At 43.0% G+C, this 20019-nt stretch overlaps 1 protein-coding gene across 1 annotated transcript in view; it reads right to left on the bottom strand.

The window, feature by feature from the left end:
• Positions 1–20019, bottom strand: part of LOC100959601 (putative tetratricopeptide repeat protein 41) — an 81399-nt gene that overhangs the window by 6913 nt on the left and 54467 nt on the right. Inside the window, exon 14 of the mRNA XM_023509466.1 lies at positions 18278–18411. Within this exon, the coding sequence (XP_023365234.1) occupies positions 18278–18411 (134 nt within the window). The remainder of the gene's footprint in view (positions 1–18277; positions 18412–20019) is intronic.

Raw genomic sequence — 20019 nt, 5'->3', positions numbered from 1 at the left:
TGTTGTTTGGCGGTCCGGGCTGGGGATTCAAACCCGCCACCTTAGGTGTACGTGGCTGGCGCCTTAGCCGGTTGAGCTATAGGCGCCGAGCCATTCGTCTTCATTTCTACTTTGTTTCTACTTCATCTCTATCCAACGATTCTATTGGGCTGGGCCAACACGAACTGAGGATTCCCAGGTGCTTTCTCTGGCTCAGCCTTCTACCTCCTAGCCCTCAGACTTATAGTCTACTGACCACTACTGAATGTCTTCCCTTTGATAAGATATTCAGACTCAACCTGCCCAATATTAGTTCATCATGGCTCTCACCCCTACCCCCCAAACTGTGCACTCTGTCCTGTAATGACTTCAGCGTCACCCACCCAGCTGCCCTGGCCTATGGCACAGCCATAAATCAGGAGATGCTTTTGACAGTTTCCATTGCCTCACCTCCCACATCCCATCAAGTCTTGCTGGGTTTACCTACTAAGTCTCCAATTCAGCTCCTCCTCTCCATTTCTAGATCCCTGTCTTAGTTTACATATCCCATCCCCCATTGGGCCATAAGAGTATTGCATTTAAAACACAAATCTTCTCGTGCCTCTTAGAGCCAGAAATCCCACAGACACTTCCCTGCCGAACCCTGGAGCATGGTAGACAAGTTTCTGTTGCCCAACCTTTACGATTATTCCAACATCATTCCCCAACCCTCCCCCTTCCAGAGCATCACCCCGTCTTTGTGCCTTTGTTCTTGCTGATCCTTCTTACCTAAATGTTTGTCCTGAATTTTTTCACCAAGCATCTATCTTTCAGTACTACTCATGGCTCAAGTCGCTTTCTCTAGAAAGTCCTCCTTGTTGCCTGTCACGTGCTTCCCGGTGCCCTCTCCAGTGTCTGTCACAGTACACCACACAGTGGATTGCAGTTATCCTTGTATGTTTGTCTCCTCAAGACCACAAACGCCCAGAGGCCACAGACAGGGAAGGCCTGGGAAGGTGGGTCAGAGAACTGGATTCCAAGACTTAAATCTATTACAAATTAGCTGTGATGTTTTGGAAGGTCTCGTGGTCTTTGTGAACCTCAGAGATTATGCTATCTAATTCATAGGATGCTCTGATCTGATGTACCAGGGCGAGTCATGTGACATATCCACTATTTCCTCAGCTTTAAAATCAGCTCAGCGATCTCTAGAGTCCCTTCCAGGTTTAAAAGTTTTCTAAACTTACGAGGCCTATTCATCAGTTTCCTGCAATCAATAGCATACAAAAAATACAGACAAAACATATGCCCTGATCCCCAGGGCACACTAGATCCCCTGCAGCTAGGAGGCTCGTTTCTGCCCTGCTGGCATACTTCTGTCCCCAATATTTCAGTTCCATCGGGGCCCAGAGTCAATTGGGTTTGTCAGTCAAATGAGGAAATTAAGCATAATCCAGACTAGTAGCATTTGAGTGTGAATTGAAAGGGAGTTGTTTTCTAAGAAAACCAGACTGAATGGTTTGAAAAAAGTCAATACCATGAGCTTCAAAAAAAAAAAAAAATTCCAAATTATGAGAAGACAAGACAACTGCAAAAGATGGAAGTGGGGGGAAAGGTGAAGGATCCTGAAAGTTTGGGGAAAGAATGGACATTTATATTTACGTTAAGATGTAAGGTGTATTTGTATCACTTACCTGCCTTTTGGACTAAGCCATCAACTGCTTTTGAGAAGAGAGTTCTACTTGAGCTGAGCATTTTTAAATTAAGAGAAGGGACTGACTGACCCTTCTGAGGGGCACCCACTAGAGCCTTTGTGCAATTTCTTCTTTCTCAATTTGACTAAGAAAGTTGGTATTTCTTTTTCAAAAGAATCCCAGGGAGAGGGAAGTAACATGATGTTCATCCACCACACTTCATCCGAAACAAACAATTCAGAACAGAACACTCAGCTTGATATTATATAATGGAGCCTGAAAAGCCACATTTCTATTCTTTTCTCCCACAGAAATGGTTTCTCAGTAGAAAAATATAAAACACTCATCACAGAGGAAGAGCCCTATGTCAGAGGCAGCTCAGGGCATAACTCACAAAACCCTCATTTCAAGGCAGGGTTCCTACTGGAATCCCTAGAATTGACAGTTGTATAACGTTAAGGTTGGTACTTGAAATTGGATCAAAATCGAAAGGTGATGAACTGTAAAGGATATATACCGAACAAAAAGAGATTTCATTTATAAGTGCCTCGCAAAACTGTGATCAGAAGAAGAAACAGGCCCAGTGCCCGTAGCACAGTGGTTACGGCACCAGCTACATACACCGAGTGTGGCGGGTTCAAACTCGGCCTGGGTCTGCTAAACAACAATGACAATTGCAACAACAACAACAAAATAGTCGACTATTGTGGTGGATGCCTGTAGTCTCAGCTACTTGGGAGGCTGAGGCAAGAGAATTGCTTAAGCCCAAGAGTTTGAGGTTCCCATGAGCTGTGATGTCATGGCACTCTACCCAGGGCAACATAGACTCTGTCTCAAAAAAAAAGAAGAAACAAATTTATCAGTTTAACACATGTTTATAATAGTCTCAAGCATAAAATGTGATTTTTATTAAAATCTTAATTATCGGGGCAACACCTGTGGCTCAAAGGAGTAGGACACCGGCCCCATATGTCAGAGGTGGCGGGTTCAAACCCAGCCTTGGACAAAAACTGAAAAAAAAAAAAAAAAGGGTAAAATCTTAATTATCAAAAGTTGCAGGAGGTCCACTAGTTTCATATCCTTGGAAGATTACACTGCATTCTACATGCTGATCAAATACAATAATGGAACACTAAGGAAAGTGCCAAGACATTCAAGCTAGGAATTAGGACTGTTAATTGGTAACCTGAAATGAAATCTGAAAAGTCGACTAAAGATTATTGTTTTCAACAGGTAAAATTACAATGAGGTTGTTCTTCTCAATATTGTTAACTGGGAGCACAGCCATAATTTCTCTTGACTAACCCCAGTAAAATATCTGGGGGGAAATTAGTCAAATTTCTGTGTACTAAGTCTTGTAATTAAAAGAACCTGTTTATCTACCTCTCAGCCTTCCTACAGTCACAGAGCACGTAGGTACAGCTCGCCTGTTTCTCACGCTTTGAAGATACACAGAATAAATGATAAGGCCCCTGCCCCTGGGAGTTCAGTCTGTTTGAGAGGTCAGACCTTTCTATTCCTTTACACCTTGGAAAGGAATAGAAAATAGAAAATGAAAGGCATTTTTCTCTTTCATGACTGTGGACTCACAATATTATTTTAAAATATGATATAAGAAATCTCCTGTGAGGACTGTGCTGGAAGAATGACTCTAGGTTCCTGACACTGAACCTACTTTGCAGAGAACAGCTTCTCCAACAGCTTCCAGCTGCTGCAATGGTAAGTAACATCCCAAGTACTTGATTGGGCCTGGGAGGCCTGTGACCAAGCCCCCTAGCCCTCTCTAACATCCTGCTCATGCACCCCCACCCCCACCCCCACAGTGTTGCTCTCTGTTCTCCGGCCACGTGGGCCTTTTTAGCTCCTTCCAGCCTCAAAAATTATATTCCCACTGCCTAGATGACTCTCATCCTCCCTCTGCTTCCCTTAGTGAGCAACTAACTACTCATCATATCACTTCCTGAGATACACTCCCACACCATCCCCCTCCATCTGACAGCTCAAAGTCCCCACTTAGTATGTATTTGCCCATGATAGCAATTTCCCCACCTGTAGTGAAGCCATTGTGTATTCAGTTATCTAACTCCCATCTCCACAGTGACATTTTCCATAATTGCCGTGCAACCATTGCGTATTTAGTTGTCTGCCAGCCTTCTCCCCCAGTGTGAGCAGGGTTACTCTCTCTCCCTCTCCTGTTTACTTCTACTTCCCAGGAACTAAATTAGAGCTTGTTACTCAGTAGGTACAAAAAATATTTCCTGGATGAATTTTTTTTTATTAAATCATAAACACATAGATCATGCATGAATGCAGTTATAGGGTACAATGTGCTGATTTCATATAGAATTAGGAACGCTTACATCACACTGGTTAATAAATACCTCATCTTGTTTACTTAGTTATTGTGTTAAGACATTTATACTCTATACTAGTAGATCTGACATGTACCCTTGCAATATGCATCACAGGTGTGATCCCACCATTCACCCTCCATCTGACCTCCACCCTCCCTTCCCATCCCCCCTTCTCCCTCCTTCATCTTGGGCCATAGTTGTAATCTATTCTTCATATGAAAGTGTGAGTGATTGTAAATTGGTTTCATAATAGTCCTGAGTACATTGAAAATTTTTTCTTCCACTCTTGAGATACTTTACTAAGTAGGATATGTTCCAGCTCCATCCATGTAAACGTAAAAGAGGTAAAGTCTCCATCATTTTTTAAGGCTGCATAATATTCCATGGTGTACATGTACCATAATTTATTAATCCATTCATGGATTGATGGGCACTTGGGCTTCTTCCATGACTTGGCTATTATGAATTGAGCTGCAACAAACAATCTGGTGCAAATATCTTTGTTATAAAGTGATTTGGGGTCTTTTGGACATACACCTAGTACAGGAATTGCAGGATCAAAAGGCCGGTCTACTTTTAGAGCCCTAAGTATTCTCCATACTTCTTTCCGAAAGGGATGTATTAGCTTGCACTCCCACCAGCAGTGCAGAAGTGTTCCCTTTTCTCCATATCCACGCCAACATCTGTAGTTTGGGGATTTTGTTATGTGAGCCACTCTTACAGGAGTTAGATGATATCTCAAAGTGGTTTTGATTTGCATTTCTCTGATGATTAAAGATGATGAGCATTTTTTCATGTGTCTGTAGGCCATGCGCCTATCTTCTTCAGAGAAGCTTCTGTTCAAGTCCCTTGTCCACAATGAAATGGGATTACTTGTTCTTTTATTATTAATAAGTTTGAGTTCTCTGTGGATTCTGGTTATCAAACCTTTGTCCTAAGCATAACCTGCAAAGGTCCTCTCCCATTCTGAAGACTGATTGCTTTACTTACTGTGTTCTTGGCAGTGTAGAAGCTTTTTAGTTTGATCAGATCCCAGTAATGTATTTTTGGTGTTGCTTCAATTGCCCCGGGGGATCCTCTTCATAAAGTATTCTCCCAGGCCAATTTGTTTAAATGTTTCTCCTGCACTCTTTCCAAGAATCTTTATAGTTTCATGTCTTAAGTTTAAATCTTTTATCCAGTGAGGGTCAATTTTTGTTAATGGTGAAAGGTGTGGGTCCAGTTTCAGTCTTCTACAAGTTGCCAGCCAATTCTCCCAGCACCATTTGCTAAATAGGGAATTTTTCCCCAAATTTATATTTTTGATGGGTTTATCAAAGATCAAATGATGATAAGTGTCTGGGTTCATCTCTTCGTTCTCAACTCTGTTCCATACATCTACCTCTCTATTTTTGCACCAATACCATGCTGTTTTGATCACTAGAGATTTATAGTATAGTTTGAAGTCTGGTAGCGTGATTCCTCCTGCTTTGTTTTTATTTCTGAGTAATGTCTTGGGTATTTGTGGTTTTTTCTGGTTCCATACAAAATGAAGTACTATTTTTTCCAGATCTTTACAGTATGACGGCGGTGTTTTGATAGGGATTGCATTAAATTTATAAATTGCTAATATGGACTTTTTAACAATGTTGATTCTTCCCAGCCATGAGCATGGTATGTTCTTCCACATCTTCAGATATTTCTCTTCTCAGAGTTCCATAATTCTCTTTATAGAGATCTTTCACGTCCTTTGTTAGGTAAATTCCCAAGTATTTCATCTTCTTTGGCACAACTGTACATGTAATAGAGTCCTTGACTGTTTTTCCAGCTTGACTATTATTGGTATAGATAAAAGCTACTGGATTTGTGAGCATTGATTTTGTATACTGAGATGCTACTGTATTCCTTGATCACTTCTAAGAGTTTTGTAGTTGATTCACTGGGGTTTTCCAGGTATAAAATTATATCATCTGTGAAAGTTTGATCTCCTTTGACCCTATTTGTATACCCTTGATCGCCTTCTCTTGCCTGATTGTGATAGCTAAGACTTCCATTACAATGTTAAAAAGCAGTGGAGACAATGGGCAACCTTGTCTGGTTTCTGACCTGAGTGGAAATTTTCAATTTTACTCCATTCAATAAGATATTGGCTGTAGGTTTGCTGTAGATGGCCTCTATCAGTTTAAGAAAAGTCCCTTCTATACCTGTTTTCTTAAATGTTCTCTGATCGTGAAAGGATGCTGGATATTCTCAAAAGCTTTTTCTGCATCTACTGAGAGAATCATATGGTCTTTGTTTTTTAGTTTGTTTATGTGATGGTTTATATTTATAGATTTACATATATTGAACCAACCTTGAGTCCCTGGGATAAAACCCACTTGCTCATGGTGTATAATTCATTTGATGTGTTGCTGGATTCTGTTTGGCAGGATCTAATTGAATATTTTTGCATCTATGCTCATTAAAGATATTGGTCTATAGTTTTCTTTTCTTGTTGAGTCTTTTCCTGGTTTGGGGATCAAGGTGATATTTGCTTCATAGAATGTGCTGGGAAGTATTCCTTCATTTTCGATGTTTTGGAAAAGGTTAAGTAATATAGGTACCAGTTCCTCTTTAAAGGTTTGGCAGAATTCTGATGTGTAGCCATCTGGTCCCAGACTCTTTTTTCTGGGAGAGTTCATATTGTTGATCCTATTTCAGTACTTGTAGGTCTGTTCAGCATTTCCAGTTCTTCCTGATTAAGTCTAGGAAGTTGGCATGCTTCCAAGTATTGGTCAATTTCTTTCAGATTTTCATATTTCTGAGAATAAAGTTTTTTGTAGTATTCATTAAGGATTTTTTAAATTTCTGAGGTGTCTGTTGTTATTTCGCCTTTGTCTTTTCTGATTGATGATACTATGGACTTTAATTTTCTATTTTTGGTTAGGTTAACCAAAGGTTTATCAATTTTGTTGAATTTTCCAAAAAAAACAACTTTTTGATTCATTGATCTTTTGAATAATTTTTTTGTTTTTGATTTCATTTAGTTCTGCTCTAATTGTAGCTATTTCTTTTCTTCTGCTGGGTTGGAATGTTCCTTTTCCAGTTGCTTAAGATATCCCATTAAGTTACTGACTTTCTCTCTTTGCATTCTCTCACTATAAATTTCCCTCTTAGGAATGCCTTTGCAGTATCCCACAGGTTTTGATAATTCATGTCTTCATTATTGTTTTGTTCCAAAAAATTGGCAATTTCCTTCTTAATCTCATCTATGACCCTGCTATCATTCAGATAAGGTTATTTAGTTTCCATTGTCTTTGTACGAGTATGCAGATACCTATTATTGGTGAGTTCAACTTTTATTACGTGATGATCCAAGAAAATACAAGGAATAATTTCTATACTTCTAAATTTTCTGAGGTTACACTTATGACCTAGATGTGTTAAATTTTGGAGGGTGTTCCATGGGCTGATGAGAAGAATGTGTATTCAGTTTTGTTAGGATGAAATATTCTATAGATGTCTGTTAAATTCAATTGTTGCATGGTGAAGTTTAAGTCCAAAATTTCTTTGTTTAGTTTCTTATTGGAGGATCTATCCAGTGTTGGATAGATTATGGTGCTGGAAGATATTAAATTGCTCAAGTCTGTTAGGGTCTCCCTTATAATTGAGGAGCATTCTGGTTGGGCGCATAAATGTTAATAATTGACATCTCATCATGTTGATTGTTTCCCTTAACAAATACGAAGTGACCATCCTTGTCTTTCCTTACTTTTGTTGGTTTAAAGCCTAGTATATCTGCAAATAAAAGTGCCACTCCCTGCTTTTTTCTGATTTCCATTTGCCCAGATTACAGATGTCCATCCCTTCACCCTGGGTCCTTTAAGGTAAGATGAGATTCTTGTATGCAGCAGATATCTGGCCTGAGTTTTTCTGTCCAATCAGCCAAACTATGCCTCTTAAGGACAGTTTAAGCCATTCACATTAATTGAGAGTATTGATAAGCCTGGTAGTATTTTAAGTGTCCAGTTTTTCAAAAGTCCAGTGGATATTTTGAATCTTTTCACCACTGTGGAAATTGGGTTTTGGTCAAGAATTTCAGAGTGAGTTTACTTTAGTGGTAGAGCATTGTGCTGGTCATTATGAAGGATGGGTCTGAGGATATTCTGAAGAGCTGGTTTGGTTATGGTAAATTTCTTCAACATGTGTATGTCAATAAAGTATTTAACTTCTCCATCATAAATGAAGCTCAATTTAGCTGGCTACAGGATCCTGCATTGAAAGTTGTTTTGTTTTAGAAGATCAAAGGTTCATGGCCATCTTCTTCTGGCTTGAAAAGTTTCAGCAGAAAGATCTGCCGTCACTCTAATATTCTTCCCCTTGTAGGTTATGATTTTCTTACATCTGACTGCTTGCAGGGTTTATTCCTTTGGCAAAGTTAATTACAGTGTGTCTAGAAGATGCTTTATTTGGGTTGAGTCGTGCTGGGGTTCTGAAACTGTCTGCTATCTGAATTTCAGTGTCTCTTGCCATGCTTGGGAAGTTCTCCTCAATTATCTCTTCAAGTATCTGCCTTGAGGATCGGACCATCCTCTTCTCCTTTATGGATTCCTATCAGGTGAATGTTTGCTCTTTTGGAATGGTCCCACGATTCTCTCGGGAAATGATCTGTTTTTGCTCTCCATTTTTCTTCCTCTTTGAGCATTTGGGAGCATTCCAAAGCTTTGTCTTCAATGTCAGAGATCCTTTTTTCTGCTTACTCCATTCTGTTACTGAGGGATGCTACTATATTTCTCAGACCTTTGAGAGCTGCAAATTCTTGTCTCAATGTGTCAAAGTCTTTGGTGATTTTTGTCTTTGAATTCATTGAATTCTTGAGACAACTTTTGAATTGCTCCTTGAATTTCTAATTCCATCTTTACCTCCATTCTGTTAATTTTATTTGCAATCCAAATTCTGAATTTGGTTTCTGATATCTCAGACATTTGTTTATGAATGGGATCTTCTGTTGTGTCTCCGTTGTCATTCTTTGAGGGAGTTGATCTACTCTGATTATTCATGTTGCCAGAGTTTTTCTGCTGATTCTGCCCCATGATTATTTTTCGCCATTTGGCTAGAGAAGCTGGCAAGGTGAAATTAAATTGAGGGCTCTTGGAGTTGTAATTAACCAGCCCTTTACCAAAGAACTGGGACTGGTGATTGTGGTTTTTCCCTTAGAGCTTTACAAAGGTCCCATTCAGAACTACAGCCTGAAACTCTAGGGACCTGCTTGGTGTGGTGGGGCTAGATGGTGCTGACCAGCTAGTCTCTGTCCAATCCTAGTGAATCAGTGGCTTTGGGCTGAAATCTCAGCTATGGAGATATTTAAGCAACTAAGACACCCCACCCCACACACACAGGCGACAACTGGAAGGGGAGAATCCCACACTCCCACGATAGCACAATAAGGGTACAACCTTGGTGGGTCCCAGGTGATTGGCCCAGGTCAAGAGTTCCAAGCCAATTGCCCCGTCAACACAAGCACCAATCAGATGGGAAAGTTCAAAAGGTCTTCAGCATCTAGGCAGCAGAGGTCCACTGGTAGCTCAATTTGATGCCAGTGGGAGGGACCGTGGAGCTGCCACCCCTATCAGGGGTGGTGCTACCACTGTCAGGGTGGTGCCACCAGTCTGGGGTACTGCTGTTTGCAGGTCGCAGGAGCTAGAGGAGAGCTGGAGGGTGGAGTCACTGGCCGAGGGGGCCTCAGAGGTTGCAGGAGCTTCTGGGCAGGAGTCACCAGCTGTGGGTCACAGAAGGGTGGAGTCGCCAGCTGCAGGCTGTGGAGTCTCAGGAGCCAGTGTGGGCTGCAGGTCACAGGAGCTGGGCAGGAGTCACTACTGCAGCTGCCAGTCGCAGTAGCCTGGCAGGGAGCTGAGCTGCCCACCACAGGCTGCCAAGCCAGGGAGCCAGTGAGCCAGTGGGCTGTGGTCCCCGGTGGTCAGAAGCACAGGCCCCGAGCTATGCTCTTTCCAACATGGGGCAAGACTCTCTCCCCTTGTGACTCCCTGCCTCTATTAAAGTTATAGCTTCAGCACAATTGCCCCACAGCTCATGAGGCACATCGCCCTAGGAAAAATCTTCTAAACACTCCGGATTTAGCAGTGTTGTAACTCTCACAAACTGAAAAGACAGACTCAAACCCCACTTAGATGCAATCAAGTTAATACACCTGAACAGGGGACCGCTGCTCTGAGAGGCAGTCGGTGCCCCAGTGGGAGGCAGGTTGTCTTATAAGCAAGCAGGCCAATATAGAAGCAGAATGTTGTGGTTAGCTCAGCGTGGGGTTACAGCTTGGGTGACAATAGATACAATTTAGGTAACAATGGTTATACAATGGTTACTGCTTGGATAACAGAGGTTAGGTAGGTTTCTCACCATTGTTAGTTCACCGGGAACTTGGGGGGTTTTTTGTGAAACTTGAGACTTCCCATGCTTTTTTGTTCTGAAGGCTTTTCTCAGAATCGACCCAGGGTTGGGGAGGGGAGGAACAGAGGAACGGGCTGGGAGCTTGCCCATGGGGTGGGAGAATGGGCTGGGAGCTTGCCCATTATAGCAGGGGGTAGTCTTCCAGACTGCCCAGAGACGGGGGAGGGGTGGATTGGGAGTTTAGGAAGGTAGGGAGAATAGATCAACTTTTGGCCCAGGCAAGAGACTGTCTGGGCTTGCAGCAGTACCTGTCTATGGAGGGAGTCTCAGCCCTTAGTTGTTCTCTCCCCTTTGATGAAACAAAAGGTCCTCTGTTCTCTATTCTCCTCAAGTCGCTCTCCTCCGGGGGGTTGGGAAAGGGTTCCCATCCTCCTTGAGATGGGTTTTATACCTGAAATTTGTTTCCTTGGAGTCACAGCTTGTCACAGCAGGGGTGATGTGAACCTATCGATCCTCTCTCTCAGCTCAGCTCCTGATCTTCCACTTTATTGGGTTATTTCTGGCCATTATTTCTCCCTCTGGACGGAAGCCTCTGCCAAAAGCTGGCTTCAGGTGGCCATCTTGCCTCCCTCCTCTGGTGAGAAGTTTTACAATGTTCTTTCTTGAGTGTGGTTTCAAATGAGTGACTCACTTCTGAGCACAGCCAGATCAGACCCCGTGGGCAGAACCGCTCTTATTGCTGCTCAGCCCATCCCAGGTCACCTGTCTTACCTGGCACATGACCCAGGAAGGTTCTTATGGCTAGCTGGGGAGAGGGGAAGGACCACTGCATCAGGGCTGCCACTGAGAACCAGGTCCGAGCTTGGGAGGTGGGTGGAAGCAGTTCACTAAGCCTACTCTGCTGAATGAATTATTGAATGAGCAATTGAATGAATTATGACAAGAATACAAGTAATTAAATTAATTAATAATTAATAATTAATATTAATAATATTAATAATTAATAATTAATACAAGTAATTAAATGCCCTTAGGAATCAATGCTTGCTTTTCTAAAGCAAGAGGGTAAATCTGAATTGGTGAAGGCATTTCCTCCATCACACATTCATTTGCTCAGCAAATGTTTATTGAACATCCACTACAGTGATTTTCAACCTGTGTGCCATGGCACTCTGGTGTGCTGGAAGAGGATCTTTTTTTTTTTTTTTTTTTTTTTGAGACAGAGCCTCAAGCTGTCACCCTGGGTAGAGTGCCATGGCTTCACTGCTCACAGCAACCTTCAACACCTGGGCTCAAGCGAGTCTCCTGCCTCCGCCTCCCAAGTAGCTGGGACCACAGGCGCCCGCCACAACGCCTGGCTATTTTTTGGTTGCAGCCATTATTGTTGTTTGGCTGGATTCGAACCCACCACCTTAGGTGTATGTGGCTGGCACCCTAGCCGCTTGAGCCACAGGCGCCGAGCTGGGAGAGGATCTTAAATATGCCAAGAAAATATTTTTATATCATTAATTGGATTATTTTCAAGAGAAGTTCAAAACACAATAAGTATATTCTTTCTTTTACTTTTTTTTTTGATCAACATAATTTAAGTGTGACACAGGAGTTTATAGGTTCAAGTGTGCTGTGAGATAAAAATAGGTTGAAAAACACTGACCTACTAGGTGCCAGCACTCTTCTTAGAGTGTACAATGGTAGAAAAGACAGATTAAGTCTCCAAGTCTCATCTTTTTAGCAAGGGAGACAAACCAAGAGACATATAAGTAAAATCCTAGTGAACAAATAAATCTATAATTTTAGATAATAAACCACAGGTTGAGTATCCCCTACCCAAAATACTTGAGCCTAGAAGTGTTTCAGATTTTGGAATATTTGCATCATACTTACTGGTTGAGCCTCCCTAATCCCAACCTTTAAAAGGCTAAAATGCTCCCATGGGTATTTCCTTTGAGCATCAAGTTGGAGCTCAAAAAGTTTTGGAATTTGGAGCATCTTGGGTTTTGGGGATTCAGATTAGGGATGCTCAATCTGGACAATCTGGACTATTTTTAGTGCTTCTTAGGTGGTGATAAGGTTGGGAGTTAAATTACATAAGATGGGTAAGAATTATTCACTGTGTAGATAGTCTTGATGAGATCTGAATCATTCTGAAGAATTTCCAAAACAATCTCCTAAATATAAGGAGCCCATCTGAGGATCACTGGCTCCCAGGACTTCTTCAGTCTTTTTTTTTTTTTGAGCCAGAGTCTCACTATGTCCCCCTCAATAGAGTGCTGTGTTGTCACAGCTCAAAGCAACTTCAAACTCTTGGGCTTAAGTGACTCTCTTACCTCAACCTCCCAAGTAGCTGGGACTACAGGTGCCCGCCACAATGCCCAGCTATTATTGTTTTATTGTTTTTGTTGCGATTGTCATTGTTTAGCTGGCCCAGGCCAGGTTCAAACCCACCAGCCTGGGTGTATGTGGCCGGTGCCCTACCCACTGAGCTGTGGGCACCACCTGACTTCTTCAGTCTTAAATTGCCACTTGACTGCAGGACAGGACGTCCTTCAGTCACTAGTCTGCCCCAACTCTCCCATCACTGCCTGTTTTCCTTCTTTGCCACCTCCCACCTCCCCCTCTATCTGGATACTTTTTCATCAGCCCTCCTGGCAGCTCTTGACCATCCCCTCCACGTACTGCTTGTGGCTACCTTTGTATATGCAGTTCCCCATCTAGAAGTGCCCCCTTTCTCAGACAGCTTACTCCCTCTACTTCCTTAATGGTCCCTCCCAAGAGGTTTTCCTTGAAAAGGCTCTTGCTACAGATCACTGTCTTCCTTTATATTGAAGCATTGAATTTTAACTCTGTTGAGGGCCTTAAGGAACTCAACACCCTTATTTTACAGATGGGACCCAGGGGCAGACCTGGGCCAGGGAGGTTGTAACTTGCTGAAGGTCACATGGCTGATTTTTGTCAAGCTAAAACCAAAATCCAGTTCAGTCCCCTCCTGCCAGGGTATGGTTTTTTCTGTTGTTGTTGCTTTTTTTTTTTTTTTTTTTTTGAGACAGTCTCATTTTGTCACCGTTGGTAGAGTACTGGGGCGTCATAGCTTACAGTAACCTCCAGCTCTTGGGCTTAGGCGATTCTCTTGCCTCAGCCTCCTGAGTAGCTGGGACTACAGGTGCCTGCCACAACACCCAGCTATTTTGTTATTGTTGTTGCAGTTTGGCTGGGGCCGGGTTTGAACCCACCACCCTCAATGTATGGGGCCGGGGCACTACTCATTGAGCCTCAGGCTACATTTTAAATCCTTGATGTGTTATATTTTTTTAGTCTAAGTTTTGTTTTGTGTCCTAATAAAATGGTAAGTTGCTTGAAGGCAGAAGTTAACTTCTTTGATTTTTGAATCCTACACAGCTTTTAGTACCTTCCTTTGAGCATGGGGAACCTAGTGTCTATCTGTTTGTCTGTTTGTCTGTGACTACACTCAGAAAAGACCAAAATACTTCTGCACCAAATTTAGAAAGTATGTTTGGGATGATGTGAACTAAAATACAGTCCATATGGCATCATAAAAGTCACACTGAGGGACCTAGGAGACCACTTTAGTGACAAGCAACCTCCCTGAAGAGCACCCAAGGGTCCTCCCCAGAAGGGAGACAAGTTACAAACAAAAGAAATAAATAGTAGTTTCATACATGAGTCTGAAACTGCCCTTACTGATGATGACAGGGTGCAAGGTAAGAACTAAGAGCCCCAAAACTCTATAAAGGAACAAGCTTAACCAAAAATAGTGATGATAATCAGCTACTGTCCCCAATTACTCATAGGCAGTAGCTGTAAAGATTCTCCACAAATAACATCATCTTTTGGAACCATAAAGGTAGTTTCTAAGCTGTCTTCCAAGCCCTGCATTCAAGTGTATTGGCTAGCCTACCAAGACCAGCGGCCCAGACCAACAAACCAACCCTACTAGAATCATGACCCCAGGGGCTGAAGAAAAACAAGAAAGTGATTTCCAGACCCCTATAGTATTACCCCAAACTCGGCCAATTAGCAAACCTAATTACCTAATACCCCTGCCTGTCAAACTGTATTTGAGAAAATCCTCCCATCTCCCTGCTTAACCCTATGCAGAAAAACTCTCTGCTGTAAACCTTGCTCTTTCTGGGTAACGGCTTTGGGCAGATGAACCACGTTGGGCAGCAACAAGCCCCCAAGCCAGTCACAGAGTCAGAAGCAAGCAGTTATTTACAACTCAGCTGCCATGACACGGGGAGCTTCACACTGTGTGTACCAAGAGGGCGAGGCATGTTGTGTTTCCTTACAGGGCAAACGATTCTCCCTAACCACTCCAGCTCCACAAACTAATCAGGTAAGAGAATACAACCTCATAATTCTGACATGCATTACAATGTGTTAAGCACTTAAACTAAAGACTTGCTGAATTTAAAAATGTCATCTCTACACCACAGTTCTCCTTTTCCCCCTCCTCAATAAAAGAATACACACCTGTGGCTTCCAACAGAACTGCTTTGACCATATTCAGTAACACTTTTACTACAGAAGCCCAAGATGTCTTTAAAAGTGATTAATGGTAAGGAGTCCCAGCTATATGCAGCTCTGGCTCCTTTCTTATTTTATGGAGTCACCTCAGGCATATTTCCATTTAGATGGATAATTTCCATTAAAGGGAGGAAAACTAAAAATACTTCTTATCTATGAATGAACAATGGATTCAGAGATCTCCATAAACAGTCTACTTTCCCTCCTAATGCTCTTGTCTTTGTGAAGTGATAACGTTGGTCCATTCTCACTGTCACCAGTTAAAACAAGGGCACAAGACTTGCACTTTAACGGCTTGATTAACCACCCACAATGTTCCTGTAAGCCAGAAGTGAGCCTTATGTTAAAGAAATCAACTTCAATCAACAGCAGGAGATAGTGATGGCAAGAAATGGTAGCAAGAAGGCCTCCTTAACCACATTAAAAATCGACTACAAAATTTAAAAATATTATAAAGACTTAAGTCACCAAAAACACAGCAATGGCCACCTTACAGATGCCTCTTCATCTGAAAGTAAATAAATATATTTCTATCACAGAACAGACACCAAACTGTTACATAACAGAATATTGAAAGAAGTGAGCAGATAAAGTAGTTCCTTTTCCATATATTTTCTCTAGATTTGCACCTGCGTTTCTTTGTTGTTGTTTTGTTTTCTTTTGTTTTGTTGAGATAGAGTCTCACTCTGGTGCCCTGGGTAGAGTGCCGTGGCGTCAGCCTAGCGCACAGCAACCTCAAACTCCTGCATTCAGGCAATCCTCCTGCCTCAGCCTCCGGAGTAGCTGGGATTACAGGCACCTGCCACAATGCCTGGCTTACATCTGCATTTTCTGTGTGCAAATAAAATGCTTCACATGCTCAGCCTGGAAATACTCAACTAAAAAGAAAAGAAAAAAGGCACATACACTTGTACATCTATAAACTGGAAATATTATTTTACTACATTTACTGTATCCATCATTTTAAGCCTTTTTCTGCCTCAATAAGTGACTAGGCCAAAAGCAATCATGTGTTGTTGTGAAATGGATGACAAGCACGTGCTGTAGGAAGTGGCTGCTGTAGGTCACCGTCTCTCGACCTCAGCATTGCTGACGTTGGGACAGATAATTTTTTGTTGTGGGGGCTGGCTGTTTGGGGCCTTGTAAAATGTTCAGCCATATCCTTGGCCTCCACCCACTAAATGATAGTAGTGTTCCCATCCCCTCCACCCCCCAGCCAATGATACCAATCAAAAATTTCTGCAGGCTCGGCGCCTGTGGCTCAAGTGGCTAAGGCACCAGCCACATACACCTAAGGTGGCAGGTTCGAATCCAGCCCAGACCCGCCAAACAACAATGATGGCTGCAACCAAAAAATAGCTGGGCGTTGTGGCGGGTGCCTGTGGTCCCAGCTACTTGGGAGGTTGAGGCAGGAGACTCGCTTGAGCCCAGGAGTTGGAGGTTGCTGTGAGCTGTGAAGCCACAGCACTCTACCCAGGGGGATAGCTTGAGGCTCTGTCTCAAAAAAAGAAAAAAAAAATTTCTCCAAACTTTTGTCCTGGAGGGCAAAATCAGCCCTACTTAAAACCATTTATTTCGATTGAAGTGCAGATAGTGCCATGTGGATGAGACATCAGGACCCCTGACAGCGTTCCAATTTCTTTTTCTAGTTGTGGCACTCAAGAAAATGAAAACTCTTGTATAGCCCACTAAAATAAACAAATCTACAAAACACTAGAGATGACCACTTCAGGGGGCTCCACCCCTGTCCAGCTGCCCTATGGCTGAGAGTCTCGATTTGGAACACTGGGAACCTGCTCATCTAAGACACAAAAGCTGAGAGGCTCTGCCCTGTGGGGCTCAGGCCCTTGACTGCCTCTGTCCTGCCCACGCCCTTCCCAGTGGGCAAGGCGTCTCCATTCTTCTATCCAAGTAACATCTGCAGCCTCCAACTCAACTCTCTGTTCTCCTCAATTTCCAAGTTTGTAGCAACAAGCTAACAGGTTAAGGGGCCAAGTAAGTACCAAGGCAGTAAAAAACAAGGTCCTTGGCAAAGCCTGGAGAGTAGAGCCTGTCTCTTAGGAGGCCCCTGAGTAGTCTGCCCCTGGAAGATGGAAATAAGTCTCACTTAACTGAGCCAGTACCAGTGAAGAAGAATCCCAATAGTCACCATAAACTGCAAGTAACAAGATCAACATTTTGGTCAAAGAAACTCCAAAAGAGAATTGGAACTCCTCCCCTAAAATAATAACAGAAGCGACAGGTACCAAGAGGAATAAAGGAACAGAACCCCCCTCTCCTCCTCATGAGATTAAAAGCCAAATTTTTTAATTTTAATATTTAACTTTTATCTCATTTTAAATTTTTAATTTGTATCTTTACGTTGATCTGGCCTTCAAACCTCTGGACCAGGTCTGAGAACCTGAGACCTACGTCATATAACTAAAACTACGGGTGGGCCTCATGAAAAGCCATCTTATTATTTCTGGTCACATGTCACCTTTAGTGTCACAGCATGAACAGTCACAAAGAGGCCACGCACACACAGTGCAAACAATTTCTTAAGACAGAATTTGAAGAAAATGGAGAGAGGGGTGTAGTACATGTTTAGCTTATACAAGAATGAGAAATGGACTGAAAAGATTGTTAAAATGTATCTTCCCTAATAATGGAAGGTAAATAGGTAGCAAAAAATAGTTGAAAGCATCTGAAAGTGAAAACCTTTTTGGTTTGTTTTTGAGACAGAGTCTCAAGCTGTCGCCCTGGGTAGAGTGATGTGGCATCACAGCTCACAGCAACCTCCAGCTCCTGGGCTCAAGCAATTCTCCTGCCTCCGCCTCCCAAGTAGTTGGGACCACAGGCACCCACCACAACACCCAGCTATTTTTTGGTTGCAGCTGTCATTATTGTCTGGCAGACCCGGGCTGGATTCAAACCCGCCAGCTCAGGTGTATGTGGCTGGTGCCTTAGCTGCTTGAGCCACAGGCACCAAGCCAAAGTGAAAACTTTTTAAAAATACAGTAGCGAGGCTCAGTGGTTCATACCTGTAATCCTAGCACTCAGAGAGGCCGAGGTGGGTGGACTGCTTATGCTCAGGAGTTCAAGAGCAGTCTGAGCAGGAGACTCCCATCTCTACTAAAAATAGAAAAACTAGCCAGGAATCGTGGTGAGCGCCTGCAGTCCCAGCTACTCAGGAAGCTGAGGCAAGACGATCACTTAAACCCGGGAGTTTGAGGTTGCTGTGAGCTATCATGACACCTTGGCACTCTACCCAGGGTGACAGAGTGAGACTCTATCTCAAAAAATAAATAGAATAAATAAAGTATGCAGATGAAACAAAGGGAAAAGCCACTTGCTCGTAATAGATTCGGTCAGCACACTTACCTAATTTACACAAGGTGTCGCTGAGGCTGACATTCAGATGTTTCCTGATGAGTGAGGAGTTGGTCAGAGAGTCTGCATTTTCCTTTATTTTTATCACTTGCTTATAATATTCAATTATTTGCTTCATCTCGGATCTAGAGAAGAGAAATTGAAAGTTTTAATGAAGAAGCATGACTTTCTATATTCACTCAAGAAACATGGACTAAATGCTGGTGCCGGGACAGGTGAGCAAAGATGGGTAAAACCAAACCTTGCCCTGGGAGAAGTGCCTGAGGTAGGAGGGGAGATTGGGGGATGGAGCCGGGGTCCACCTAGAAGGACTGAGTGTCAACGGAAAGGTTTGGACCGTTAATATTGAAGAGTTTTCATCAAGAGAATGATCTGATCAAGTTTATTTCTGAGACAAATTTGCAAGCTTAGAAGTGAGGAGGGTAAACTGAAGCAGGGGAGGCCAGAGGAAGAGCAATGGTGAAGGTCTGAACTGATGCTGTGGCCACGATGTGAGGGAGACCGCCCAAGACTTGTCACCTCATTGGATGTGGTGGCACTGATGCCAGGAACATTGGGGACTCTATACATGCAGAGTGACAGGAACAGCCCTCAAGCTCCAACCCTGAATAGACCTGGTCTGGGCATGGAGGCTTTTCAATCAGACTTCCCAGGTACTGTCCCTGGCTCTGCTACTTAAAAGCGTCCTTTTTTGTTTATTTGTTTTAACTTAATTTTTTATGTTTTATTTTAAATTAATATGTGGATACAGATTTGTAGGTTACATTGTTCTCACTTCCAAGGTAAAGTTCAAGTTAAGGCATCTTACCTTCCAAAGCCTCAGTTTTCTCATGTTCAAAATGGGGATAACAGGCCAGGCACGGTGACTCACACTTGTAATCCCAGCACTTTGGGAGGCTGAGGCAGTAGGATAGCTTGAGGCCAAGAGTTCAAGACAAGCCTGGGCAACATAGCAAGACTCTGTTTCTACAGAAATTACAATATTATCCAGGTGTGGTGGTATGCACCTGCAGTCCCAGCTAATTGGGAGGCTGAGGCAGGAAGATTGCTTGAGCCCAGTTCAAGGCTACAGTGAACTATGACCGTACCACCATATTCCAGCCTGACTGACAGAACAGGACTCTGTCTCAGAACGAAAAAGAAGGATAAGAGAGTTGTGGGGATTAAATGAGAAATGTATGGGGTGTGTTTGGCACAGTGACTGATAATAAATATGGTTAAGATGTATCACTGAGATGATGCCGTGGTGTTTGCACTGGATGGGATGAGAGAAGGGGGTCAGGCCACTATGGGGGGTGGCTGTGCCCAGTCTTGAGCAAGTTGACCTTGGATTGCCAGTGGAAATCTCCAGAAGGCAGATGGAGGCACGTGTCTACCACTGACAAGACAGGCCTAAGGAGGACAAGGAGATGAGAAGCCCTCACCTATGGCCCAATAGCTGAAGTGCTGGGCACAGGAGGGGCTGAGTACTCAGATTGAAACGAGCAGAGAACAAGGGCCAAGGTTGTGAGGATGCTGATATTTGGGCAAGAGGCAGGGAGAGAACGAGGAGCCCACAAGACCAACTGAGACAGCATAAGCAGAGAGGACGCCCACAGTGGAGGGTACCTCAGAACCCAGGAAGGGTGTGACTGACGCTGTCAAATGCTTCAGAGGACAGGGCGGCCATTATAAAAATGTAAAACGTGGCTGGGCACCTGTGGCTGGGCACCTGTGGCTCAAGTGGCTAAGGC

Source organism: Otolemur garnettii, unplaced genomic scaffold (assembly GCF_000181295.1).
Source record: "Otolemur garnettii isolate 467f Iridium unplaced genomic scaffold, OtoGar3 scaffold00007, whole genome shotgun sequence".
NCBI lineage: Eukaryota > Metazoa > Chordata > Mammalia > Primates > Galagidae > Otolemur > Otolemur garnettii.
The sequence above is the reverse complement of the archived record's forward strand: the minus strand, read 5'-3'. Positions and strand labels throughout refer to the sequence as shown.